This window comes from Vulpes lagopus, chromosome 11 (assembly GCF_018345385.1).
Source record: "Vulpes lagopus strain Blue_001 chromosome 11, ASM1834538v1, whole genome shotgun sequence".
NCBI classification, from domain to species: domain Eukaryota; kingdom Metazoa; phylum Chordata; class Mammalia; order Carnivora; family Canidae; genus Vulpes; species Vulpes lagopus.
Genome location: NC_054834.1, coordinates 24,288,832 through 24,315,595, shown reverse-complemented (window position 1 = coordinate 24,315,595; position 26,764 = coordinate 24,288,832). Strand labels below are relative to the sequence as shown.

The 26,764-nt window shown below is 38.8% G+C and overlaps 1 protein-coding gene across 2 annotated transcripts in view; it reads left to right on the top strand.

The window, feature by feature from the left end:
- The window catches only part of SEMA3D (semaphorin 3D), a 204,377-nt gene that overhangs the window by 152,875 nt on the left and 24,738 nt on the right, over positions 1-26,764 (top strand). For both annotated transcript variants that reach the window (XM_041723209.1, XM_041723208.1), the window contains exons 10-14: positions 63-132; positions 2,693-2,837; positions 21,974-22,196; positions 24,306-24,394; positions 26,213-26,254. In XM_041723209.1, the coding sequence (XP_041579143.1) occupies positions 63-132; positions 2,693-2,837; positions 21,974-22,196; positions 24,306-24,394; positions 26,213-26,254 (569 nt within the window). The remainder of the gene's footprint in view (positions 1-62; positions 133-2,692; positions 2,838-21,973; positions 22,197-24,305; positions 24,395-26,212; positions 26,255-26,764) is intronic.

Sequence of the window (26,764 nt, the reverse complement as noted above, 5' to 3'; positions counted from 1 at the left end):
AGAAAAGGCAAATATGTAATACTGAAATATAAAAATATAACGAATTTTTTTTCCATTAATAGAGGATATTTACTTGCTTCCCACAAGAGATGAAAGAAATCCTGTAGTATATGGAGTCTTTACCACAACCAGGTATGTTTAAAAAAATGCTTGTAATTCTTCTATACAATTGTAATGTACATGTAAAGAAATAGTTATGTGTTTCTTTGTCCCTTCTTTTTGTATGAAAAAAAACACATTTTCATTTTATTTTTTCACTTAGTGTTTCCTAGAAATCTTTTAATATCAACACATAAAATGTCTCTTTGTTCTTTTTATAGCAGCAGAGTAGTCCCATATCAATTACCATAATTTATTTAGTCAGCTTCCTATACATAAACATCTCCATTGTTTCCAGGGCGTTGGTGGTGTGCATAATGCTTCAGTGCCTAAACTAGTACGTATGGCTGTTCTCTGCGTGAGCTAGAACCAAAGCTGTTCTCTTAGTATCCACTCTTGTATTTTTGTCCTCTTCCGATATAATACTGTCCCGTACTTGTCACTGAGACTCTGTGATTTCCTTAAAAATCGTCCTAGCATCCACGAAGCTTTCTCAAAGATTATATGGACCTTACATAATTTTATTTAATATTAATTTCATTTAATTCTGTAACTTACATTTGAACATGGGACACTTTTATTCTGTTACATATTACTGCCTACAATACCTTTCTTGAACTATTTTTTTACTTCTGCAGCTCTGCAATCACTGTGGTTTATGTTGATACTAGTATTGGAAGAATTGGCAATATTGGTATTGGTATAAGAGAAATGGGCTTACCGCCTCCTTTTGAATAAATTATTAAAACAGTTTGTAGGCAATTTATAAGTCTTTTCTGTGGCATTGCTTTCAATCAGTTCACCTCACACCTTATACCAATTGTGTCAGTTCAGAAGGTAGCAGAAAACAAAATGTGATTTCGATAGAGAATGTGAATATTTACTTATATTTTTTAAAGACTATTTATTTATTCATAAGAGACACACAGAAAGAGGCAGAGACACAGGCAGAGGGAGAAGCAGGCTCTACACAGGGAGCCCGATGTGGGACTCGATCCCGGGACCCCAGGATCACGCCCTGGGTGAAGACAGATGCTCAACTGCTGAGCCACCCAGGCGACCCAGAGAATGTGAATATTTAAAATGAAAATAAGGAAGATAGCCTAAGAATGCTGCTCTTTGGATTCCATTTTTCTGCTAATTTATATCTGAGCTAAAAAGATGCAGGAAGAACAAGTGCCTGTAGTTACTCAAGTTAAGTATCTCAGCGCTAGTCCTCTTGGCATCTTTCCATCTTCAGAACTGTCTTTGAAGTCACTGTGTGTTCCGCACACAAGACATAGACATGTGCCAGGGAAATATAGCCCCAAGATAGTTATCTTTTTTCTCCTACCAAGTTTTCTGCCCACCCAGAGTGCGAAGTTACAAGTCAACTCTTTGTTCTGGGTGTACTTTATTATTCTATTTTTAATGCCGCCCCGAGGACCGAGATAATGTTGGGAAGCAGTGCCACATCCATTGTCCAATAAAAAGATGTAAGTAATCTGCAACAAGAGCAACACCATAGAGCATGATGCATTATTCCTTTAAAATATCCTGGCCAGAGGATGTGATTTTTATGGGGGCATTACCTCCCTTCTTAGCAGCTAGTTTCCTTCCAGCTGCCTGTTTGCCATCAGCTCCCACTGTTTCCTGTTAATGTCATTCCAAGAATATTAATGATTGAGTTACTCGTGCTAGAGAATCCTTGGCTCACTTGAGTAGTGCTGGGATGATATGTCTCTTAGATTGTAAAGGATGATCTCGGTTTTATGAACAGGAATACCTGAAAGTTTCAGATGCAGAGAAAATGTCTTTTATTTTCCAGAAATTTAAAAAAAAAAGAAACATCTGATGACAGTGTTAACAGTTTTCACCACTAATTTGCAAAAATTTGTGGAATTCCCATGGAGCTTTTCCACTTCTTAATTATGTGTTCTCCACTCCTGTGTGATTAAGATTATTTTTAAGTAGCAAATAAGTTGCATACATCAAGAAATTCAGAAATTCAGGAAGAAGCACAAAATAGCTTTAACATTTTTTTAAATTAGTAAAAGTTGTATAAGGAAGTTATTAATAGCCAATATTTATGGACATTCACTCACTTTAAGAAAACATAAATGAGATATTTATTACTTATGTGTCTAAAGTGTTCCTCTATAAAAAACAGGTAATGTAACTTCTTTATTTTATAAGGTTTTAGAAGGCATTACACTGTAAGACCTTCAAATAAAATTCAAAAGCATGTATATAAATGTGATACTCTTTTTTTGCATGTTTCCTTCTGTCCTCCAGTTTTTCTAGGTGATTCCCACGTATCCATCAGGTGTCCCTGTAGATGCCACCTACTGTCTGAAAGCTTAACAGGCAGCCGTGTATGGGGACCCATTTGTGTGCTTGCTTCGTTTACTATAATTATCTGCAATGTAACTGCTATCACACTCTTGTCGGGATTACTTGGTTATAAGCTCCTTAAGGACAGCCACACGTTTTGTCTGCAGCACTTATTAAATGGAATGTGCCGCTTAAGCTTGTCCACACACGGTTTATCTTCTCAATAAACGTCCAGTGTCTGATGTACAGGGAGTGATTAGATCATGTTGCTGGTTTTCAGCTCCATCTTCAGAGGCTCGGCGGTTTGTGTGTACAGCATGGCTGATATCAGAGCAGTTTTCAATGGTCCTTATGCTCACAAGGAAAGTGCAGACCATCGCTGGGTGCAGTACGACGGGAGAATTCCTTATCCCCGACCTGGCACAGTATGTATCCAATTTGATAATCACATTATTTTCTTAAGCCCATATCCTCTTCCTAATTCTAACAAACGATGCTATTCACCACAGCAACATGTACTGTGGTTTTAAAAATACCTATTACCCGTTCACAGTGATGTATTAGCACTTCCATCCTTCACTGGAACTTAATGTTTTTCTTCTTTCGAATAAGAGCTTTAAGTAGTAAAGGAAACAATGGATTATATCCTAAGGAGCAGGCTATGCTGATCCCATGTGCTTACCCTCAGTGAGTCTACATAATAATCAAGATGATTTAACATCTAGAATGACAAATATTCCAAGTTAAATGAAAATGTCAAATAAGTATTTATTTCCCACATACAGCTCTCTATATAGTTAGAGTCTTCAGGTCCTCATTTCCACTTTTAAAAGACCACAACAATTACAGTGGTTTATTTATTTCTTTATTATGTTGCATCTGTTAAAAAAAGACTTTACACTGTATAATCTGTATTTGCACTATAAATGGAAAGTTTTTGTTTTGTTTGTTGTTGATGTGATTAGAACAGTTTAAGTTGTTTAAATACTTTAGGACTAGCTGATCGATCTAATAAAAAGAGATAAATGCCTTTTTTTCACTCAAGATTCAGTATGAATATTTCTACCAGGAGGTCTAAAATATTTATCAAAATAAGTAAGTCAAAAATATTGACTTAATCCATCCAATTCTCCTAAATTTTGTCTCTTCATATGTTTGTTCTTAAACAGGACACAGTTGATAGCCAGGCTTTCTGAATTCTCTTTTCATCTTCTGGTTACATAACCTAATTAAACTTGGGAAACACACTTTACAACTATGTCTATTTTGCCTTTCATAATTCTCTAATAGAAATATGTTTCAAATATGCTTTCTGGACTAATTATAAGGTGATCACACTTTTGTGGAAAAAATATCTAGCAAATAATATGATTTTTTAAAAGTCATTTATTTAAATTCAATTTAATTAACATGGAATGTATTATTGGTTTCAGAGGTAGAATTTGGTGATTCATTAGTGCGTATAACACCCAGCGCTCATTACATCACGTGCCCTCCTTCATGCCCATCATCCAGTTACCCCATCCCCCACTCCTTCCCCTCCAGTGACCCTCAGTTTGTTTCCCAGTTAAGAGCCTTTTATTGGGATCCCTGGGTGGCGCAGCGGTTTGGCGCCTGCCTTTGGCCCAGGGCGCGATCCTGGAGACCCGGGATCGAATCCCACATCGGGCTTCCGGTGCATGGAGCCTGCTTCTCCCTCTGCCTGTGTCTCTGCCTCTCTCTCTCTCTCTCCCTGTGTGACTATCATAAAAAAAAAAAAAAAAAAAAAAAAAAATTTAAAAAAAAAAAAGAGCCTTTTATGGTTTGCCTCCCTCTCTGTTTTCATCATATTTTATTTTTCCCTCCCTTCCCCTATATTCATCTGTTTTGTTTCTTAAATTCCACGTATGAGTGAGATCATGAGGTATTTGTCTTTCTCTGACTGACTTATTTCACTTAGCGTAATATCCTCTAGTTCCATCCACGTCATTGCAAATGGCAAGATTTCATTCTTCTTGAAGGGTGAGTAATAATCTATTGAAGATACATAGTACATCTTCTTTGCAGGATTCACTTTTTCATTTTCTTTGAACATCAAAGTGTACTCACTTGTCTTATTTATTTCTTCAACAGTAATGTAAGGTGTAGGTTAGGGTATGCAGGTAAAGGTTCTACAAATCTTAACTTCATAATGATTCTAAGAAACAAGAGCTATTGATGTTGGTTCCATTTTACAGATGAGCAATCTCAGGCACAGATAGGTGTAGTAACTTGCACAAGGTCACAAAGCTAATGCGTGGTATACCTGAATTTTAAATCCAGATACTCTGGTAGCAGAGTCCAAGCTCTTAGTCTTTGTACTATGATATATTAATTTTTTTATGTTAAATTATATTTATTTTCATCTTCGATAGAATATCTTTACTGAATATATATTCTATATACATGTATACTGAACTGTAGTGTATGTATATATATATGTACATATATATATAAAATGAATATATGTAGAATTTCAACTTATATTATACATATCTGGGGCTTTTTTGAGGAGGACAGTTAAAATTTGCAGGGAACTCTAGCTGAGGAAATTTCACCATACTAGAACTATAGGGTTAAGTATCATGGACTGTCATGTTCTGAGCTGTTTCTACATGAGTTTGTTTTTAAAAAAAATACTATGACTATTCAGGCCATTAAATTTTTTTTTTCAGTTATCTGGATGTTACTGGAGAATTTAGGACTAAAATCATCTACATTTTAATTGCAAAATATCAGTTTTTTAGAAGGGAGGAGGAGCTGAGGGGGAGGAAGAGATAATTTTAAGCAGGCTCCAGGACCAGCATGGCTGATGTGGGGCTCGATCTCATGACCCTGAGATCACAACCTGAGCCAAAATCAAGAGTCAGACCCTTAACCAACTGAGCCACGTGGGTGCCCCTACAGAAAATAATTTACATACATATATATAGTATCTGATTCTTATAATACTAAAGAATTAAAATTAACAATGAAAAGGATCACATGCCAATGCATCCAGATTACATATTTTTTCAGGTGACAGTATAGGTTAGAAATGCTGCTGAGAGGGTTGTTGTCACCATTTCACTGCTCCTGCCTGAAGAGCCATGAAAATGCCATACAAGGCTTAAAGACAAATCACAGGTCACAGGATTCTCCTCATGAGAACACAGCCACTGCTCTGAAAGCTGAACAGGTGACCTCCCCTCAACCCCATAGTAATGCATAAAAGTCAGTGAGGAGAGTTCTTCATCAATGAGGAAAGAAGCAGCTCATCACACTAAACATACCAGTTTTTGCTTTATTTCTTTCTTTTTAACAACTTAGAAATGGAAAAATATCCGGTGTAAGAAAGTGCCATTTATCAGAGTTCTTCCTTTATCTTTCCAAACATCAGTATTTCTCATGAAATTCCTAAGCTTTATTAAATGTGTAAACACATTCACATCTGTAGCAAAGCATTGAGAATTATGCCTTGTGACTAGAGATCGTCCCCAACTGATAAAGGTTTGAGTTCTGATTTTTTTTTTGACTTTATGATGGTGCGAAGGAAATGCATATTCAGTAGAAACCACACTTAGAATTTTGAATTTGGGTCTTTCCATGGGCTACTCATATGCAGCACGAGAGTCTGGGGAAGCTGGGGGGGGTGGAGGGCAATGAGCTGCAGCTCCCCATCGGCCGCACCATCACAAGGGTAAACAACCCACGCACTTAAAAACATTCCATTTTTCATTTTAGTACAGTATTCAGTACGTTACATGAGATACTCAACACTTTATTATAAAATAGGCTTTGTGCTGGAAGAGTGTGCCCAGTTGCAGAGCACGGTGAGGGTCCCGAGCCAGGCTGGGCAGCTAGGCTACGCTGCCATTTGGCCAGGTTACGTGTAGTAAAGGCACTTTTGACCTAACGATATTTATGACTTACAATGGGTTTATTGGGAAGTCCCCCCACTGCAAGTCAAAGAAGATCTGTAAACTTTTACTCATAGCCCAAACTCGGGCCCATATTGGTAATGGAAACAGCAAGACACTCCAGAAAGTCTCCAGCAGAACAGTACTGTCTTTGATCGGGAAGATGGTGTCCTTTCCATAGAACTAGACACATGAAAACGACTATCCTCGTCACTGTCAGAAGCGGTTTATTTTGCTTTACGATTTTGTTTAAAAGCGAGGTTCTTTCTTGGTCTGCAGTGGTAAGAGTGAGATTAAATTTAACACTGCTTGAGGGATCCCTTGGTGGCTCAGCAGTTTAGCACCTGCCTAGGGCATGATCCTGGGGTCCTGCGATCGAGTCCCACGTTGGGCTGCCTGCGAGGAGCCTGCTTCTCCCTCTGCCTGTGTCTCTTCTTCTCTCTCTGTGTCTCTCATGAATAAATAAGTAAAATCTTTAAAGAAAAATTAACACTGCTTGACTCCAAATTACATGCCATTAACCTCCACAATCTACCTTCATTACCACCTCCCCTTCCACTACCCTTTGTTTATATCCCTGAGTTAGGAGACACTCATGGTTTGTCTCCCTCTATAACTTTTCCCACTCAGTTCCCCTCCTTTCCCCTATAATCCCTTTCACTATTTCTTATATTCTCCGAATGAGTGACACCATATGATGATTGTCCTCCGATTGATTTACTTCACTCAGCATAATACCCTCCAGGTCCATCCACATCAAAGCAAATGGTGGGGATTCGTCCTTTCTAATGGCTGAGGAATATCCCATTGTTTATATAAACCACATCTTCTCTATCTATTCATCTGTCGATGGGCACCGAGGCTCCTCCCCCAGTTTGGCTATTGTGGACATTGCTGCTGTGAACATTGAGGGGGCAGGTGTCCTGGTGTTTCACTGCATCTCTATCTTTGGGGTAAATCCCCAGCAGTGCAATTGCTGGGTCATAGGGTAGCTCTATTTTTAACTCTTGGAGGACCCTCCACACAGTTTTCAAGAGTGGCTGCACCAGTTCACATTCCCACCAACAGTGCAGAGGGTTCCGCTTTCTCCACATCCTCTCCAACATTTGTTGTTTCCTGTCTTGTTAATTTTCCCCCTTCTCACTGGTGTGAGGTGGGATCTCATTGTGGGTTTGATTTGTATTTCCTTGATGGCCAGTGATGCGGAGCATTTTCTACGTGCTAGTTGGCCATGTCTATGTCTTCCTCTGTGAAATGTCTGTTCATGTCTTTTGCCCATTTCATGACTGGATTGTTTGTTTCTTGGGTGTTGAGTTTAGTAAGTTCTTTATAGATCTTGGATCCTAGCCCTTTAACTGATGTGTCATTTGCAAATATCTTCTCCCATCTGTAGGTTGTCTTTCAGTTTTGTTGACTGTTTCTTTTGCTGTGCAGAAGCCTTTTATCTTGATTAAGTCCCAATAGTTCATTTTTGCTTTTGTTTCTCTTGCCTTCATGGATGTATCTTGCAAGAAGTTGCTGTGGCCAAGTTCAAACAGGGTGTTGCCCATGTACTCCTCTAGGATTTTTATGGATTCTTGTCTCACATTTAGATCTTTCATCCATTTTGAGTTTATCTTTGTGTATGGTGTAAGACCGTGGTCTAGTTTCATTCTTCTGCATGTGGCTGTGGAATTTTCCCAGCACCATTTATTGAAGAGACTGTCCTTTTTCCAGTGGATAGTCTTTCCTGCTTTGTCGAATATTAGTTGACCATAGAGTTGAGGGTCCACTTCTGATTCTCTGTTCTGTTCCATTGATCTATGTGTCTGTTTTTGTGCCAGGACCATACTGTCTTGATGATCACAGCTTTGTAGTACAACCTGAAATCCAGCATTGTGATGCCCCTGGCTCTGGTTTTCTTTTTCAACAGCCCCCTGGCTATTCGGGGTCTTTTCTGATTCCACACAAATCTTAAGATTATTTGTTCCAACTCTCTGAAGAAAGTCCATGGGATTTTGATAGGGATTGCATTGAATGTGTAAATTGCCCTGGGTAACATTGACATTTTCACAATATTAATTCATCCAATCCATGAGAATGGAATATTTTTCCATCTCTCTGAGTCTTCCTCAGTTGCTTTCAGAAGTATTCTGTAGTTTTTAGGGTATAGATCCTTTACCTCTTTGGTTAGGTTTATTTCTAGGTATCTCATGCTTTTGGGTGCAATTGAAAATGGGATTGACTCCGTTCTTTCTCTTTCTTCAGTGTCATTGTTAGTGTATAGAAATGCCACTGATTTCTGGGCATTGATTTTGTATCCTGACACACTGCTGAATTGCTGTATGAGTTCCAGCAATCTTGGGGTGGAGTCTTTTGGGTTTTCTATGCACAGTGTCATGTCATCTGCGAAGAGGGAGAGTTTGACTTCTTTGCCAACTTAAATGCCTTTTATTTCTTTTTGTTGCCTGATTGCTGAGGCGAGGACTTCCAGTATATTTTGAATAGCAGTGGTGAGAGTGGACATCCCTGTTATGTTCCTGATCTTAGGGGAAAGGCTCCCAGTGTTTCCCCATTAAGAATGGTATTTGCTGTGGGCTTTTTGTAGATGGCTTTTAAGATGCTGAAGAATGTTCCTCTATCCCTACACTCTGAAGAGTTTTGATCAGGAATGGATGCTGTATTTTGTCAGATGCTTTCTCTGCATCTATTGAGAGGACCATATGGTTCTCGTTTTTTCTCGTTGATATGATCTATCACATTGATTGCTTTACGAGTGTTGAACCAGCCTTGCATCCCGGGGATAAATCCCACTTGGTCATGGTGAACAATCTTCTTAAAGTACTGTTGGATCCTATTGGCTAGTATCTTGGTGAGAATTTTTGCATCTGTTTCATCAGGGATATTGGTCTATAATTCTCTTTTTGGTGGAGTCTTTGTCCCGTTTTGGAATTAAGGTGATGCTGACCTCATAGAACGAGTTTGGAAGTATTCTGTCCCCCTCTATCTTTCGGAACAGCTTTAGTAGAATAGGTATTGTTTCTTCTTTAAATGTTTTGGGTTTTTGTTTGTTTGTTTGTTTGTTTTTACTTAAGTAAAAATTTTACTGGGTAACCTCACAGTGCCAGACTGGTTGACATATGGCTCCACTTTCTACTATAGACCACTGTAGGGTTGAGGCAGGGGTTGGACAGGTCTTTTAAGACAGCTCCCAGACCATGTGGAACAGGGTGGGCAACTCAAGTGGTATCTCTGTTGATTCAGGGTAGTTTGAGGGGTAGGGACTGGCTCCAGGATCCCAACGTTCTGGGAAGAAGCTGCAGGTTCTGGACCACATTCCTCAACTGGGCCTGAGTATTCTTCATCTCAGCCAGGTAGTGCTCCAGACTTCGCAGCTGGTGATCCTCACTGCTTGGAGGGCCACTTTCTTTAAATGTTTGATAGAATTCCCCTGGGAAGCCATCTAGCCATGGACTTTTGTGTCTTAAGAGGGGTTTGATGACTGCTTCAATTTCCTCCCTGATTCTGGCCCGTTCAGTTTTTCTATTTCTTCCTGTTCCAGTTTTTGTAGTTTGTGAGTTTCCAGAAATGCATCCATTTCTTCTAGATTGCCTAATTTGTTGGCATACAGCTGCTCATAATATGTTTTTAAAATTGTATTTCCTTGGTATTGGTTGTCATCTCTCCTCTTTCAGTCGTGATTCATTAATTTGAGTCATGTCTTTTTTCTTTTTAATAAGGCTGGCTAAGGGTTTATCTATCTTATTAATTGTTTCAAAGAACCAACTCCTGGATTTGTTTATCTGCTCTACAGTTCTTCTGGTCTCTATTTCATTGACTTCTGCTCAAATCTTTATTATCTCTCTCCTTCTGTTTGGTGTAGGTTTTGTTTGCTGTTCTTTCTTCAGTTCCTTTAGGTGCGAGGTTAGCTTGTGTATTTGAATTTTTTCCAATTTTTTGAGGGAGGCTTGTATTGTGATGTATTTCCCTTAGGACTGCTTTTGCTGTATCCCAAAGATTTTGAATGGTTGTATCTTCATTTTTATTAGTGTCCGTGAAGTTCTTTCATGTTTGAATTTTTTCCAAATTTCTTCTTGTGATTGAGTTCTAATTTCAAAGCATTGTGGTTTGAAAATACACAGGGGACAATCCCAGTCTTTTGGTATTGGTTGAGACCTGATTTCTGACCCAGGATGTGGTCTGTTCTGGAGAAAGTTCCATGTGCACTTGAGAAGACTGTGTATTCAGTTGTGTTCAGATGCAAAGTGTTGTAAATATCTGTGAAATCCATCTGTTCCAGTGTATCATTTAGGCCCTTGTTTCTTTGGTGATGTTGTGCTTAGAATATCTGTCATTTGCAGAAAGTGCCGTGTTGAAGTCTCCCAGTACTAGTGTATTGTTATCTAAGTATGTCTTTGTGTTGATTATTAATTGATTGATATACTTGGCAATTCCCACATTAGGGGCATAAATATTCGTGATGTTAGGTCTTCTTGTTGGATAGACCCTTTAAGTATGATACAGTGTCCCTATTCATCTCTTACTACAGTCTTTGGGATAAACTTTATCTGATATTAGGATTGCTATCCCTGCTTTCTTTTGAGGACCATTTGAATGGTAAATGGTTCTTCAACCTTTCATTTTCAGGCTGGAGATGTCCTTAGGTCTAAAATGAGTCTCTTGTAGACAGCATATAGATGGGTCTTGCTTTTTTTGTCCAGTCTGATATCCTGTATCTTTTGATGGGATCATTTAGCCAATTCACATTCAGAGTAACTACTAAAAGATATGAATTTAGTGTCATCATAATACCTATTCAGTCCTTGTTTTTGTGGATTATTTCTTTGGGCTTCCTCTTTCTTTTACAGGGTTCCCCCTCAATATTTCTTGCAGAGCTGGTTTGGTGGTCACATATTCTTTCAGTTTCTGCCTGTCCTGGAAGCTGTTGTCTTGTCCCTCACTGCGTTAAGAATTTTTTCTTTAGGGCAGTCTGGTGGCTTAGCGGTTCAGTGCCGACTTCAGCCCAGAGCATGATCCTGGAGACCTTGGGATCAAGTCCCATGGCAGGCTCTCTGCATGGAGCCTGCTTCTTCCTCTGCCTGTACTCTCTCTGTGTGTCTCTCATGAATAAATAAATAAAATCTTAGAAAAAAAGAATTTTCTCTTTATCTTTGAAATTTGCAAGTTTCACTATTAAATGTCGAAGTGTTGAATGGTTTTTATTGATTTTGGGGGGGGGGTCCTCTCTATCTCTTGGATCTGAAAGCCTGTTCCCTTCTCCAGATTAGGGAAGTTCTCAGCTATGATTTGTTCAAATATGCCTTGTGGTTTCTCTCTCTCTCTCTCTCTCTCTCTCCCTCTCAGCCTCTTCAGGAATCCCAATTATACATAGGTTCTTCCTTCTCAGTCTATCATTTATTTCCTGAAGCCTTTCCTCATGGTCTCTTAATTGTTTTTTTCTCTTTTTTCCTCAGCTTCCTTCCTTACCATCAAGTTGTCTTCTGTGTCACTCACTCTCTCTTCCACCCCATTAACCCTCATTGTTAGGACCTCCAGTGTGGATTGCATCTCATTTAATCTATTTTTAATTTTGACCTGATTAGATGTCAATTCTGAAGTAACAAAGTCTCTAGAACTTTTTATGCTTTTTTCCAGAGCAACCAGTAGCTTTATAATTGTGCTTCTGAATTGAATTCCTGACATCATATTAAATCCATTCTGTAACTCTGTGGTGGAGTGTACCGTTTTTGCTTCATTCTTTTTTGGTGAATTCTGGTGATGCCCCCCCCCACCCTGCTGGGTGCTGGGCTCAGGGGGAGCTGTGTACCCCGTGAGGCCCCTATCCCCCCCAGGTGCCGGGCTCAGGGGGGGCTGTGTACCCCGAGGCCCCTGCACCTGTCACCTGTCCCCTGCCCTGGGGTCCCGGGGTTGGAGGCGGGTGGCGTCTGAGGTCGGGCCCACCCCAGCAGGCTACTTGGAAACTCGGCGTCAGGAAGATATTTTGTGTTTTAAGGTTGTATTTATTTATTTGGGAGATTGAGAAATAGGGAGGGGGGAGGGAGGGGCGGTGCGGAGGCTGTGGAGGGAGGGTGGAGGCCCCCGTTGAGCCGGAAACTTGGGCGCTGGGTCCCCAACGAGCCCATGACCTGGCCTGAGGGTCATGGCTGAGCCGCCCAGGTGCCCCCAGGAAGATTTCTGAAGGCGGAAGGTTTCAATTAGAAAAAGTCTACTTGGGGGGATCCCTAGGTGGTTGAGCGGTTTAGCGCCTGCCTTTCTTTGGTCCAGGGTGTGGTCCTGGGATCTGGGATCGAGTCCCACATCGGGCTCCCGGCATGGAGCCTGCTTCTCCCTCTGCCTGTGTCTCTGCCTGTCTCTCTCTATATATCATGAATAAATAAATAAAATCTTAAAAAAAAAAAAAGAAAAAGAAAAGGTCTACTTGGTAGTTGCGGTGTCTGTGGATGAGGAATGTCCTCATTTGTGCCCAAGTGGTAAAGGTTAGCAGGTGCTCACTAGGGAGCCAGGTTCAGATTGTAAGCCATTGTTCCCTTACCAAAAAGGTGAGAAGAAAGTGCTTTAAAAAAATTTTATGCTGGTAGAAGCACTCAATGCGAGGTCTATACTTTTAACAGATTTTTAGGCGCACAGGACAGTATGGCCTGCAGATGACGCTGAGCAGCAGGCCTCTGGAACGTGTTCTCTTCCAGAAACTGGGTACCTGTTACCAGTGACCTCCCAGTGTGCACTCCCCCGCGCAGGCAACCGCAGGGTTGTCCTTTGCTTTTAGGAATTTGGCCGTGTTTGTAAACAGAGGTTTGCACTTCTATTTACCTCCTGGACTAATTTACTTCACTTGGCATAATGGGCTCTAGGTTCTTCTATGCTGGCACCTACTAAAGGGCCTCCTTCCTTTTTAAGATTGAGTAATATTCCTTCCTATGTATCTATTACATTTTTTAGCCTGTTCATCAGTTGATAGACATCTAGACTGTTTCCACCTTAAGTCTTAAGGTTCCTCAAAATATGAAAAATAGAACTAGCATAGGATCTGGCAGTATCACTCCTGGGTATTTATCCAAAAGAATTGAAATCAGGGTCTTGAAAAAAGATTAGCATTCCCATGTTCATTGCTATACTTTTGACAGTAGCCAAAACGGGGAAAGAACTTGTTTTTGAAGTTCAAATATTTAAGAAATGTCCATTTCACTATCCTCAAATCATTTTGCCACAGTTTTTGACAATTTCTAAACTTCTCATTTTATAAAAATCACTTCATTTTTTAAATTCCATTTTCCCCTACTTACTGCTTTTACTATTAAATGTTTTAACTTTATTTCTTTTTCTTAAAAAATATTTATTTATTTATCCATGAGAGACAGAGAGAGAGAGAAAAAGAGGCAGAGACACAGGCAGAGGGAGAAGCAGGCTCCATGCAGGGAGCCCGACGCGGGACTTGATCCCAGGACTCCAGTATCACACCCTGGGCTGAAGGTGGCACTAAACCGCTGAGCCACCGAAGATTCCCCTTAATTTTACTTTCAAAGATCAAAATGTACACATGAATTTCCCAGCTAAGTCTCCATTTTTTGGTAGGGAGCAAAGAGAGGTTGTTACAGGCACTCTTTCAATTCCTTAATTTGATTTGACTATGGGTGCCTTTAAGTGACATGAAATATCAAATCTACCAAGCTAACCTCCTTGTTCCTATTTATTGGCCCTCATATCTTGTAAAAAATTGACTAAGAATTGTTAGAATTGGGGATCCCTGGGTGGCACAGCAGTTTGGCGCCTGCCTTTGGCCCAGGGCGCGATCCTGGAGACCCGGGATCGAATCCCACGTCGGGCTCCCGGTGCATGGAGCCTGCTTCTCCCTCTGCCTGTGTCTCTGGCTCTGTCTCTGCCTGTGTCTCTGGCTCTGTCTCTCCTTCTATCTCTCAAGAATAAATAAATAAAATCTTTTAAAAAAAAAAGAATTGTTAGAATTCCAGTAATCACTGAATAAACATCTCCCCTCTTCAATTCTATTTTAAGAATTTAGATCTTTAAGGAAATTTGACATCTTTTTTTCATGTGTGTTAATCAATTAGCTATTTGATTTAACCAACCCACTACGAAATGTTAACATTAACATTGTTTTAATGTTAAGTGATTTTTCAATTACCAGCACCAAATGTAAGATAATGAAATCTCTTCCTTTCTATAACATTTTGAATCCTTGTCTAAATAAGTAGCCGCATCGTGTACAGCTCCTCATACAGGCTTTCCTCCAGAGTAAATAAAAGGTAAAGGCTAAACATTCCCCCCTTCTATGAGATAAAATCTCCTAAACTACGGATGTAGGTATGGATATGTTTAACAGTCCTTATTTATTTCCACCAAATTATTAAACTTTCTAACACTGTAAAAGACATCAAAAAGTCACAAAATTCTTTTGATTCCAGGTTGACTGGAAACTTTGTCTTACCAAATATGCTGCCATGGACCAGTTCTGGGTCCTGGCATAGCCACCTGTGCTAAGAAGACCATTTTTACGTTACTGTGTCAAAGCATCACTGCCTTGACTGAGATTGATTTGTGATTTTGCTTCAAAAAAGCAAATCCCAGAGGAATAGTATCATAGAATAATAATACGTAATGTTAATAGCTTGATGTATATAGCAGACTGGCTGTATGCAGTGGCACTTCACCTAGAACTAGACTGAATGTTTTGACATTCCAACTTTTGCCTTGGCCTAAGTTCTCAAGAGAAGGGACTTGTATAACCATGGAACCCACAAGTTCCAAAACTCTATGGGCGCCCTATCTTCTTTCTCTTTCTGATCTACTGAAACTGTCTGCTGGGGCACTGACATATTCCTGTAATATATTTTTTCATATAGCTGAAGATTCTAGAATTGTAGGTCTTCATTAATCTAAATCACCTCTGAATTGTAATGTAAGCTGGCCCAATTAAGTAAGGATTTTCTTCTTGTAGAAAAAGAAATGTTTTAAGGCTAACTTCAAATATAATATGCAAAAAGAAAAATACATAATTCAAAAATAATATCCTGTATGACCTTATACCTCAGAATGGCTACAATCAACAACACAAGAAACAATAAATGTTGGCGAGGATGTGGAGAAAAAGGAACCTTTATGCAGTGTTGGTGGGATTGCAAACTGGTGCTGCCACTGTGGAAAAAAGTTTGGAGGTGCCTCCAAAAATAAAAACTAGAACTACCTTATGTTCCAGTAATCACACTACTGCATATCTACCCCCCAAAACACAAAAATGCTAATTCAAAGGTATACATGGACTCCTATGTTTATGGCAGCATTATTCACAAGAGCCAAATTTTGGAAGCAGCCCGACAGATGAGTGGATAAAGCAGATATGTGTGCCTATATCTCTGCACACATACATACAAACGGTGGAATATTGTTCTGATAGTAAAGAATGGAATCTTTGCATCTGCAGCAGCCAGGATGGAGCGAGAGAGTATGACGCTAGCAGAGTGAGTCAGAGAAAGACATACCAAGTGATTTCACTCATCCGTGGAATTTGAGAAACAAAGCAAAAGAACAAAAGAAAAAGGATAGAGACAAATAAAAAAAAAAAACCAGACTTAAATGTAGAGAACGAGACAAGACGATGGTTACCGGAGGGTGCGCAGGGAGGCGGGTGCAGGAGCTGAGGCGCTCGCTTCCCACTGAGCACCACGACCTGTGTAGAATCCTTGAATCACTATATTCACACCTGGAACCAATGTAACACTGCACGTTAACTCCCCTGGAAGTCGTACAAAAAACCTTAATGAAGAAATAGTGCCATAAACCGCCTTTGGACGCGTGCAGTGTGGCTGCCATGGGCCTAGCGAGGGGCCTGACGAGTCACGGAGGCCTCCCTCAGCGCCTCCCGCTGCTTCCCCGCACCTGTGCCACAGGTGGACACGGGGGACACGGGGTGGTTGGTGGTTTTCAGGAAGGCTTTCCTAACTAATTAAAAGTCTGCGGAAACTTTGGGGAAGTCTCGTTTTGTGCACCACTAGCTCATCGAGGCCTCAATTATTTTAAATTCACAGTTTTATTTTCTTCCCAACATCTGTTCCCTGCGTGGCTTTCTTCTCATTGGATAATGAACGGTTTACTTTCATCACCCCTAAACTACGACAGATATCTTTAATTCTGTCTCTTCAGGGTTTTGATTCCAGAAGGGAGAAGCAAAGGCAGGTGTATCTGGGCCTCCTGACCCTATGTGCCCAACCTGCCTACGCCTCAGGGCCCGCAGGGCGTGTGACATCATTGTCAGTTCGCATGAACTGCACGCAGGCTGTTTCTGTGAAACGGTGAGAGGCAGCTCATTTCTAACATTTTTCAATTAATTTTTTCAGCTGGCTTTCAGCTTTTTTTTTTTCCCATGGAGCCAACGTTGTATTTTAAAATGAAGTTCTCCAAATCCCAAGCCACTTACTTGGTTCAGTAGTGTTTTTCTTTTTTTCCTATAGAAATTCCTCTAAAAGAAAGGAACCTTTAAAAAAGAGAAAGTGCTATAGCTTTTGTTAAATATCTCAGAAGATTAAATTCAGCTGAAAACTATTTAATTTAGAAAGTAAATGATCCAAAATTGTTGATTTAATGTTGTCTTTTCATTACTGCCCGACTATGGTGGACAGAACCCAACCTTCGTGCAAGCTGGGAGCTCACTACTACAGTTTTAGATCCCAAGGTTAAAACTCATTTGCTGATTCTAGATACAATTTTGCATGGAGATTTGCTACTGAGAAAGTCATTTTTCAAATGCTAGAAGACATACTGTTCTATTAGACACTGAATGATAAAGAAGAAGCTTGAGGGAATCACATTTTTTTTTTTTTAATAAATGAAAGTCAGACTTCCTTTACATCTGTAGCTTATTTATCAGCTTATTTATCAGCTTGCTAAAACTGAAAGCCTGGTTCAGTCCTCCCTGTGCCATGCCTTTCTTCCCTCGCGTTAGTCAACCCTCTGATTTGTTTAAAAGGAAAATGCAACCTGTAGAGAACTTTTAACAGCCGTCTGGTGCCTTGCCAAGGGGCAAAGTTCTCTCCTTGGATAAAACCCATTTTTCTCCTCTTATGCGTCACTTGCCACTGCACTCCTGAAGGCCCTAGACCAGCAGGCAGGTGGGCCGAGCAGGACACGGTCCCAGCACCCAGCCCAGGGAGATGAGCGCTGAGCCAAGCGGCCTGCTGGGGGCCTACCCCTTGCCTCTCACTGAGAGCCTAGAAGGTCCCTTTTCTGGAATACTCTACTGTTGCTCTTGTTTCCAGCAAGATACTCACATTTTCAAATGTTGGGATAGCCCTTTCTTTCCTTCTCAAAGTTGAAACTATCTTGAGTTTTTCAGCAAGGAGGTAGAAATACAGATAAGTTCCCAGATTTCTTTCACAGGAACTGAAGTGTTGGAAATCAGGCAAATGTTAAGGAAGCTGGAGGCACAAATAAATGATCCCCTACCGTATAGTTATATACGTTATAGTCAGATGGGCTGTGTTACTAGGTAGAAATTAAGAGGATATATACGTACACAAAAATTCATGAGATCTTTGATACCTGGATAGATGGCTTCGATGGGAATGTTTACTAGGGTTTTCTGCAGGAAACCAATTGATATGATCATTTACTTCAGATGGACCATTTTTCCACACTTTCTTTTTTAAAGATTGTATTTATTTAAAATTTTATTACTTATTTATGCATGAGAAACACAGAGAGAGGGAGAGAGAGAGGCAGAGACCCAGGCAGAGGGAGAAGCAGGCTCTGTGCACGGAGCCCGACTTGGGACTCGATCCAGGGTCTCTGGGATCATGACCTGAGCCAAAGGCAGATGCTCACCCGCTGAGCCCCCCAGGCGCCCTTATTTGTTTATTTATTCATTCATTTATTTACTTCTAGTGAGCAGGAGTGGAGGTGGGGAGCAGAGTGCAGGGAGAGCACGAACCTCGAGCAGACTCCTCACCAAGTGCAGAGCCAGTCACAAGGCTCAATCTCTCAACCCTGAGATCATGACCTGAGCCGAAGTCGAGAGGTGGAAGCTCAACTGACCAAGCCACCCAGCTGCCCCTTTCCACACTTTCTCTGTCTCTCTCCTTTTTTTAATGGGATTTTTCTTTCTTCTTACTCTCCTACCTGCTTGAGTTGCTTGGCATCGCCAGTTTTTCTTAGATCTGTGTGCTGCACAGCTGTACGATATCAAAGGAAGAAGTCCACTGTTTTTAATGTGCTAAAATAACAATATTTAGCTCGAACTATACTATCTTAGCCCTCAGGGAGCAACTCTACCAAATCATTTTCATTTGTGAAAGCAGAGTGGAGACGCAGACCTCAGAGATCACACGCAGCAACCTAAAGGATAAAGACCTTATCCAAACAGTGGCAGCATGCCAGATGGAAACGCTGCCATAGGAAAAAATACATTTCCAAAGATCATTTTATAATAGTCAATAGAAACCAGGTTTCCCTTCTCTTCTTTTCTTCTTCTATTACCCTTAAACCTTTTTGTCAGAGGTGAGCAAGCCCAAAAATTGTCACATTTGCTTCTTTGCTAAATCATTCATGCCTTCATTCATCTATACTTTTCTCATATTAACATTTTTTTCTAAGATTTGTTTTTTATTTATTCATGAGAGACACAGAGAGAGAGAGAGAGAGAGAGAGAGAGAGAGAGAGAGGCAGAGACCCAGGCAGAGGGAGAAGCAGGCTCCATGCAGGGAGCCTGATGAGGGACGTGATCCCAGGACCCCAGGATCATGCCCTGGGCCTAAGGCAGATGCTCTACCCCTAAGCCCCCCAGGGGTCCCTCATGTTAACATTTTTAATTGTTTGAAACTTTGATATCAAAAACTGTGGTTTGAATGTCATGAAATTTCTCTTGAAAATTTGGCTACTTGCATAACTACAGCTAAAGTAAAAAAAAAAATGTTTTCTTAAATTGGAGGGCTGTTTCAAAAATGTAATGCAAGAAAAATCATGCTTTTGCTTTGATTTTAATGATAGACCCACCAGATTGTACCTCAGGCAGTGTAAGCCCTGAACCCACTCCGAGTCACCTTGACAGAGCCTCAGACGTGCAGCCTGTAATTGGGCGAGAGCTTTGTATCACTTGAGCTCCGCATCCTTCTGAGTTGTAGCTTAATCTATTTAATACAAGGTTCCTTCTATTATACAGTTGACAGATTCCACTTGGCCGGAGGCTAAATGCTGGAACAAGAACTAAAGGCACTTAGATCTTTAGACCAGCTTCCAGTTAAGAATATACTAAGTAATCACCAAATGGCTACTATTCTGCACCTCTTTGTTGCAGACCTGGGACAAATGAACAGATATCAGGAAAAGATTAGTTTTTTTAAAAAAACAGACATGTAAGATTTCTGTAAAAGATATATTCTCATATTACAAAAGGAACATCATTAACAATTTTTTAGTACAACTTGTTTGATATTTCTTGTGATTCAGTGACCCATTATAATTTTCTTCCTATAAAATTGGAGGTCAGGTCATATGTTGTCACTAACTCCAGTATCTTTAATTCCCCAAGAATGATCCCCTTGAGTTTAAGGACCAGAGAAGTAGTTTGAAGGCTTGACTGGACTCTAATCAGTGCCTGGTGTAAATAGCTCAGTTCAGTAGAGATTATGTTTCCAACTTGTCTAAATATGAAAATAGGGAAAAAGCACTTTCTTACAGACTTTCCTTAATGTCACTCATTTTCTTCACTATGCCTGCAACATAGAGCCAAAGTTTTCCATTCCAACAGAATGTATTAGGCCATGAAAAATTCAAATGGGATAACAGAAGTTATCTGAATTAACTTTCTGAATTGCAATATTTTGAAATAATGAAATAGATTTGGTATGTGGAAGGGTAAATATTTGCTGAAAAAAGTCAAATTAGAAAAGAATCCTCTTTGTATGCATGTTTTTTGGATAAATTCATTCATTTGGTGCTAGTTTGAACTTTTGTGTTTGAGCACCAGGGGGCAGGATATGCTAACTGTTGAATCAGCGAACACAAGTGCAGAAGAGGCAACTTCAGACAGAAGTGAAAATTCTCTGAATGGTTTCTCCACAGATCCTTTAGGGAAGGAGCTGTTGAATTGTTCACAGCATAATTTTCACACCAGTTATTTAAAAAATTGACTAATTATAGCGGAAAACTATTAAATCTCTCTTATAAGTAATTTTTATGATGTGGTGATTTGTCCCATTTAATTTTTAATAATCATGAGCTTAATTTAAAACTGCAATCATAAATGAATTGAAATAAATTGAAAATAATGGTTTCTCATATATCCCCTTGTTTACAGATCACTCTCTTCCTAATTATTTCAACTCAAATCTCATAGATCTTCATAGAGAACAGTATTTTTTTTTTTTTTTAAGATTCTATTTATTTATTCATGAGACAAGCACAGGGAGAAAGGAGCAGGTTCCATGCAGGGAGCTTGATGTGGGACTCGATCCTGGGTCCCCAGGATCACGCCCTGAGCCGAAGGCAGATACTCAACCACTGAGCCACCCAGGCATGCCCAAGAACAGTAATCTTGAGAAGAAAGAAATTCATTGTGGAAACGTTAGAAAACATAGAAAAATATATGTAATTTAGGATTTTTTTGAGAGGTTTTTGGGAATCCTGAATAAACAAAATACTGTTTTACTAGTTTCTCTCTGATAACCTTTAGCCATTTCACCTGCCGACGAGGAAAGACGGTAGTCCTTTAAGAACCGAAGTTAATTCAAGAAGAGAACGGTTCTAAAGACAACAGAAAGATCTAGCATGGGGGTTTTATATTCAGCTTTCTGAAGTCAGACTTTTTGGAAGAAAAGACACCTGGCTTGGGATTGAAATTATACATTTTCACTTGTGCTAGGGAAGCTGAAAAGAGTATTTCAAAAGCAAAATCCCAACTGGGCATAGATAAAGGACTTAAAACTCATGTAATTTTTAAATTGAGGTATAATTGACATACTGGTTTCAGATGTGCTAAGTGATGATTTGATATTTGCATCTTTTGAAAAATACACAGTAAGTCTAGTTAACATGCATCACCTACATAGTCACACAATTTTTCTTATGAGAACTTTTAAGATGTATCCTCTTAACAACTTCCAAATATCCAGTATAGTGTTGCTAACTCTAGTGACCATGGTATCCACCAAATCCCCTGACATGATTGCTTTATAACTGGAAATTTCTACCTTTTGGTCCCCGTCGCCCATTTTGCCAATCCTTCCACTCCCTGCCTCTGGTAACCACCAGTCCGTTCTTTGTAGCTATGAGTTTGGTGTTTTGTTTTTAAGATGCCACATATAGGTGAGGTCATACAGTATTTGCCTTTCTCTATCTGACTTATTTCATTTAACATAATGCTCTCTGGGTCCATGCATGTTGTCTCCAATGACGAAATTCCGTTCTTTTTTATAGCTGAATAATACCCCATTTTAATAATCAAAATATTTTTGAGACAGAAAACTGTTTATAGATATATTCAAGGTAAACAGCATTTATTTACAAGTACATGTATATTGATCCCATTGACCTTTCCTTTAATATTATTAATGATAAGTCCTAAACACTTTATTTTAAGTAAGTATAAATTCCTCAGGTGCATGAACAATATCTTTACTCCTCTCCTCATTTCTTTTCAGTGTCCAAGCAAAACCTATGACCCACTGATTAAATCCACCCGAGATTTTCCAGATGACGTCATCAGTTTCATAAAGCGGCACCCTGTGATGTTTAAACCAATATACCCAGTTGCGGGAGGACCAACATTCAAACGGATCAATGTAGACTACAGACTGACCCAGATCGTGGTGGATCATGTTGTTGCAGAAGATGGCCAGTACGACGTGATGTTCCTTGGAACAGGTATGCTAGAGCCAGATTATGCTTTCTTTCCAAAGAATTTTTCACTATTAGACAAACAAAACAAAAACTTCAAAAAGATTATTGGTCAAAATCAAACTGAGTGATTATTAGCTAATATCTAGTCAGTATTTCTTAACATTGCAGAACACGTGCTTTGAAGTGACAGTTGTCAATATCTCCAGCCTCCCTTAGCGTTATTTGAGATTTCAGGATATATTTGTATGTCAGACAATATACATGTAGATGCTATAATATGCCTGCTTTGGTAGGTGCTCAACACATATTTGTTGGTTGACTGTGGACTAACTAAAATTAAACAAGTTTGGTTAAGCAATGTTTATTTTTGAACTTCACATTTTCCTCTCTCTGGGGAGATATTTGATAAGCCACCTCAAAGGATCCCTTGACCTAATTTTGAGAATGGCTGACTAAGTTGATTTAAGATGGCTTTTCAAAAAGTTACACAATAGTTTGTAAAGATCTTTAAGCAGAAACTTGTTGGAAATTATCTCTCCTGTCTCTGAATTTTGTGGATTAAGTATCACTTTCATTATTAGAGCCCATTTTATTTGTTTTTGTCTCTCAACTCAATAATTATAAAATGATTAAAAATATTTTTCCAGAAAAAGAAGTATTGCTTATTTAGTATGTCTCAAAAAAAAAAAAATAAAAAGAAAAAAATTCTCTAAGAATATAATGTGAATTCTAATGGCAGTAAAGGTAACATGCACCATTTAGACAGAAGTACTCCATCCTGGATAATGTTACATGATTTAATGAATCAGGCATTGCATAAAGAAATAGAAATTAATGGGTTTTCAAGAAATGGATATTTTTACTGAAATAGATTTTCAGAACTACAGAACAGTCTTATTTTTTAAAATACACTGGCTTTACAAAGTAGGGTTTCTTACAGAGCCTGTGTAACAGGCTCAGGGCTTTCAGGATCACCAGTTGTCAAGCCTGATTATGTAGCAGATGGCAACGCCAAGACCCAGGAAAGTAAGTGATGCTCTCAAGACTATGGAGATTGCTACTGACACGACAAAATTCGAAATAATTAGTATTTCATAAATTTAAGGAGTTTGCCACTTAATTTGCGGTCCCCACCTAGAGCGTTCCTAGGCCAACATTTCCAGCGTTATAAATGCCACTCAGCCACTAGGTGGTACTACCTGACTTTCACTGAGAAAACTGTAGCCGACTAAGATGGATTGACTTTCAATTATGACATTTGGAAAATGTATATTCAATATTTTTCAAAGATCCTAGAATCATTTAAAAACAGAGTTAAATAATTCAGACTATTTTTTGCAAATAGGATCATTACCATACATGTGAATATTCTTCAACCACAGTGGCAGCATGTATTTTGTATAAGTTAATTTCCAAATGAGATTTTTCTCTTTTTTTAAAACCTTCTTTTGATTGAGTTACTGCAATAGCATGCCACCTTGTAAACTGCAATACAGGATCCTCCATTTAAGGCATCTTTACTAAATGTCAATTTTTGGTGTGTAGTCTTTCAAATTTTGGTTAATCTTTTAAAATAAACTAAAATAATTTTAAACAAAACTTCAGTTTCTAGCCAATTAGGAATGTTTCTGTAAATAAAATGTTTGATGAGTGTGCTACAGTTTCCCCATATGGATGGCTTCAGTGATTTCTCTTCCATTTGTTAACATGATTTTAAATTGTATATATCTTACCTTTCATGGTAAGTTGGATATAAGAACTGCATAAATATTTCTTACATTGAGAGAAGAAAAGTTATTTTAGCATATTTTTACCTTTCAATTAAGTTACAGAAAGGTTATTTCACTTTAGTTATAATTTTTACCAATATTTAAGTGAGACATATATTCGTTTCGCTAGGAATATACTTCAAGTGCATTCTTTTAAAATTTTCTTTATAAATATGTGTTTTATGGGCTAAAAACTACCATGCTTTGGAAGGAGGGAATCATATCCCCTAAGCTTCACTTCTTGCATTTTTATTTATCTGACTTCTTGAAACATGAGGGGAACAATGTGAAGGTTGCTAGGCATATACTTACAGCCAAACACTGAAGCAGAAACAGCAGGATCATAGGTGATGTATTTTTTCAGACATTGGGACGGTCCTCAAAGTGGTCAGCATTTCAAAGGAGAAGTGGAATATGGAAGAAGTAGTACTGGAGGAGTTGCAGATATTCAAGGTAAGACAGTCCAGAGCTCCAGAAGCCGTGGTGAAACTTAGTAGCCTCCGGTACCCAGGACAGTGTGTTTCTCCTGAACAGGTCTGTGTATCTCACTCCCTTATTTTCCTTTTCCTTAGCAATGGAAAAAAAGTTTTAAAAGCAACTGACAATGGGACCCCCATTTCTCTGTAGAATGCCACTAAATTCAGAGCTCCTGGGATTCCCCTCATTACTTTATTCTCCAAGCATGTCGTCAGACAAATCGCCACAGTAGATGAAAGCCTGGGGTCTCTGACTATCCAGATGCTTTTCTACTTTATAAATTTTACTTTTCAACTTTTCCTCAATTGAATTTGAGAAAACTGGAAGACTGTATAAATCACATGTCCCTGCTTTTCTGTAAGGAATTTTTTTTTTAAGGTTTCATGAGAGTAAGTCTTCATTCTTTATGTATGCTACATTCCCCTAAAGAGTTAGTAGATTTAAAATAATAGTTTTCTGGATTTGGGGAATGTCTTTGACTTTTAACAACACATTTGAATTGTGGCGTTCTTTGTAGATGCTCAGTGAAGTTTATTTTAAAAGTATTTTCTGAGAATAACATTAGAAGTAAAATTATATCTCTAAGAGGGGCTTTTAAAAAATATGTTGTTTACAACATTTTTGTTGAGATAATTCATTAAAATGGGCTGTTTCTCTGTGAATATCCATTGCCTCAAAATGGAGCAGAGCCCTCCACTGTGAGGAGCTCAAGGTAATTAACATGCTGAGTCCCACAGGATCCTTTACATTGTGATGATAATAGTGGTCAAGGAGTTAACTAGAACAAGATCCGCTATCTGGCATCTACCAAAAACAAAGTCTTGTGTGGTTCCTGAGGGAAAAGCCATGTCAAATAGAAGTGTGAACCCAGAAGCCAAAAATAAACCCCCCACAATACATAGGTCGCATTAGAATAAGTTTTACTTGTTGGCTGTTAGTGGTCAAGAGCAATTGTTTGGATTCCAGTGTTAAGATTAGAACATGACCCTCTTTCCTTCATTAAAAAAAACAAAAACAAAAAAACCCCAGGGCTATTGGATAGAACTTTCTCATTTTAACATTTTTCTTTCATTTTTTATGTATTAAAAAAAAAAAAACCCTTGGATACCTGCTTCTGTTTACTGGTGTGTAAATAGCAGCTGGTATGAAATGAATGAGTAGTAAATAGGTAGATGATAAGTAGATGAAAAAATTTTCAAGCATTCCATCCTTTGGTAGCTTTTGTGTTCATGTTTCTAATTTTATATTGCATGCACAAACTATTTGTAGTTTCTACAAATAAAGCTAGCCCTAGTTCATATCACAAAATCATGTGCATCAGTAGCTTGCAGTGTTCCATAAAGAATATGCTCACCCATAACTTTTAAGAACTCTGCTGCTTGAGCAAGTTTTTGAACTACTGATCTAAGTAAGAACAGAACGAGGTAATAAATAATTATGGAGATGTTCTTGTCAACGCTAGTTTGAATTATATGGAAGCAGTTAAGATAAGCAGATTTAGAAGGAGAAGCCTTGTGGGTAACTGGGGGAGATTTTCAAGGCAGAGTATTTCCTCATACATTTAGATAATTTTTTGTAATAACACACTTTAAAATAACTACTTTGATAATTTCTACTAAGGTAGAATTACGACACATTGGAAGGAAATTGCAAACAGTAAGATCCTTTTCCCCACTATGTAACAGGCCCTTGAAGTTTACTGCAGTGATCTTTGGTACATGACAAAACAACATATTAGCTACTATAAAAGACTGTTAATAATTGTCTTTATTAACATTTGACTTTTATTTTCAGCACTCATCAATCATCTTGAACATGGAATTGTCTCTGAAGCAGGTACTTTCTAATTTTTGTGTAAAAATTAACTACAAAAGCAACAGATTGCTTGAATTCAAGTTCATTTTGGGGAAAATCTATCAAAATTGGAAGTTAAATTATAAGTGATGTACAAAGCTCTAGATTATCTGTGTTTTCTATGAACTGATTAGAGGCCATTGTTGCAGTCTTGCCTTAGGAGATGTAGAATCAAATATCATGAATTGAATGATGTATTCCCCCCTTCCCTGGGCTCCTGAAAACTGAGTTCACTTTCTGTGTCTCATGAAGATGTGTTTCTATCAAGGCCATAAGAAATTAATGTAGAACACCAGCCCTAATCACTAAAAGTATTTTTTTAATCAAGGAGTCTAGGAGTTAGACCATGGACTGTGGTGGCGAAGAGACCAACAGTCAACCTCCAGCCTTCCACTTAGTATCTGACTCCTGGAATCAATTTCCTTAACAGTGAAGTTAGAGAAATAAAATCTGCCTCCTAATAAATGGATGCTGCGTGCAAAATTCTAGACA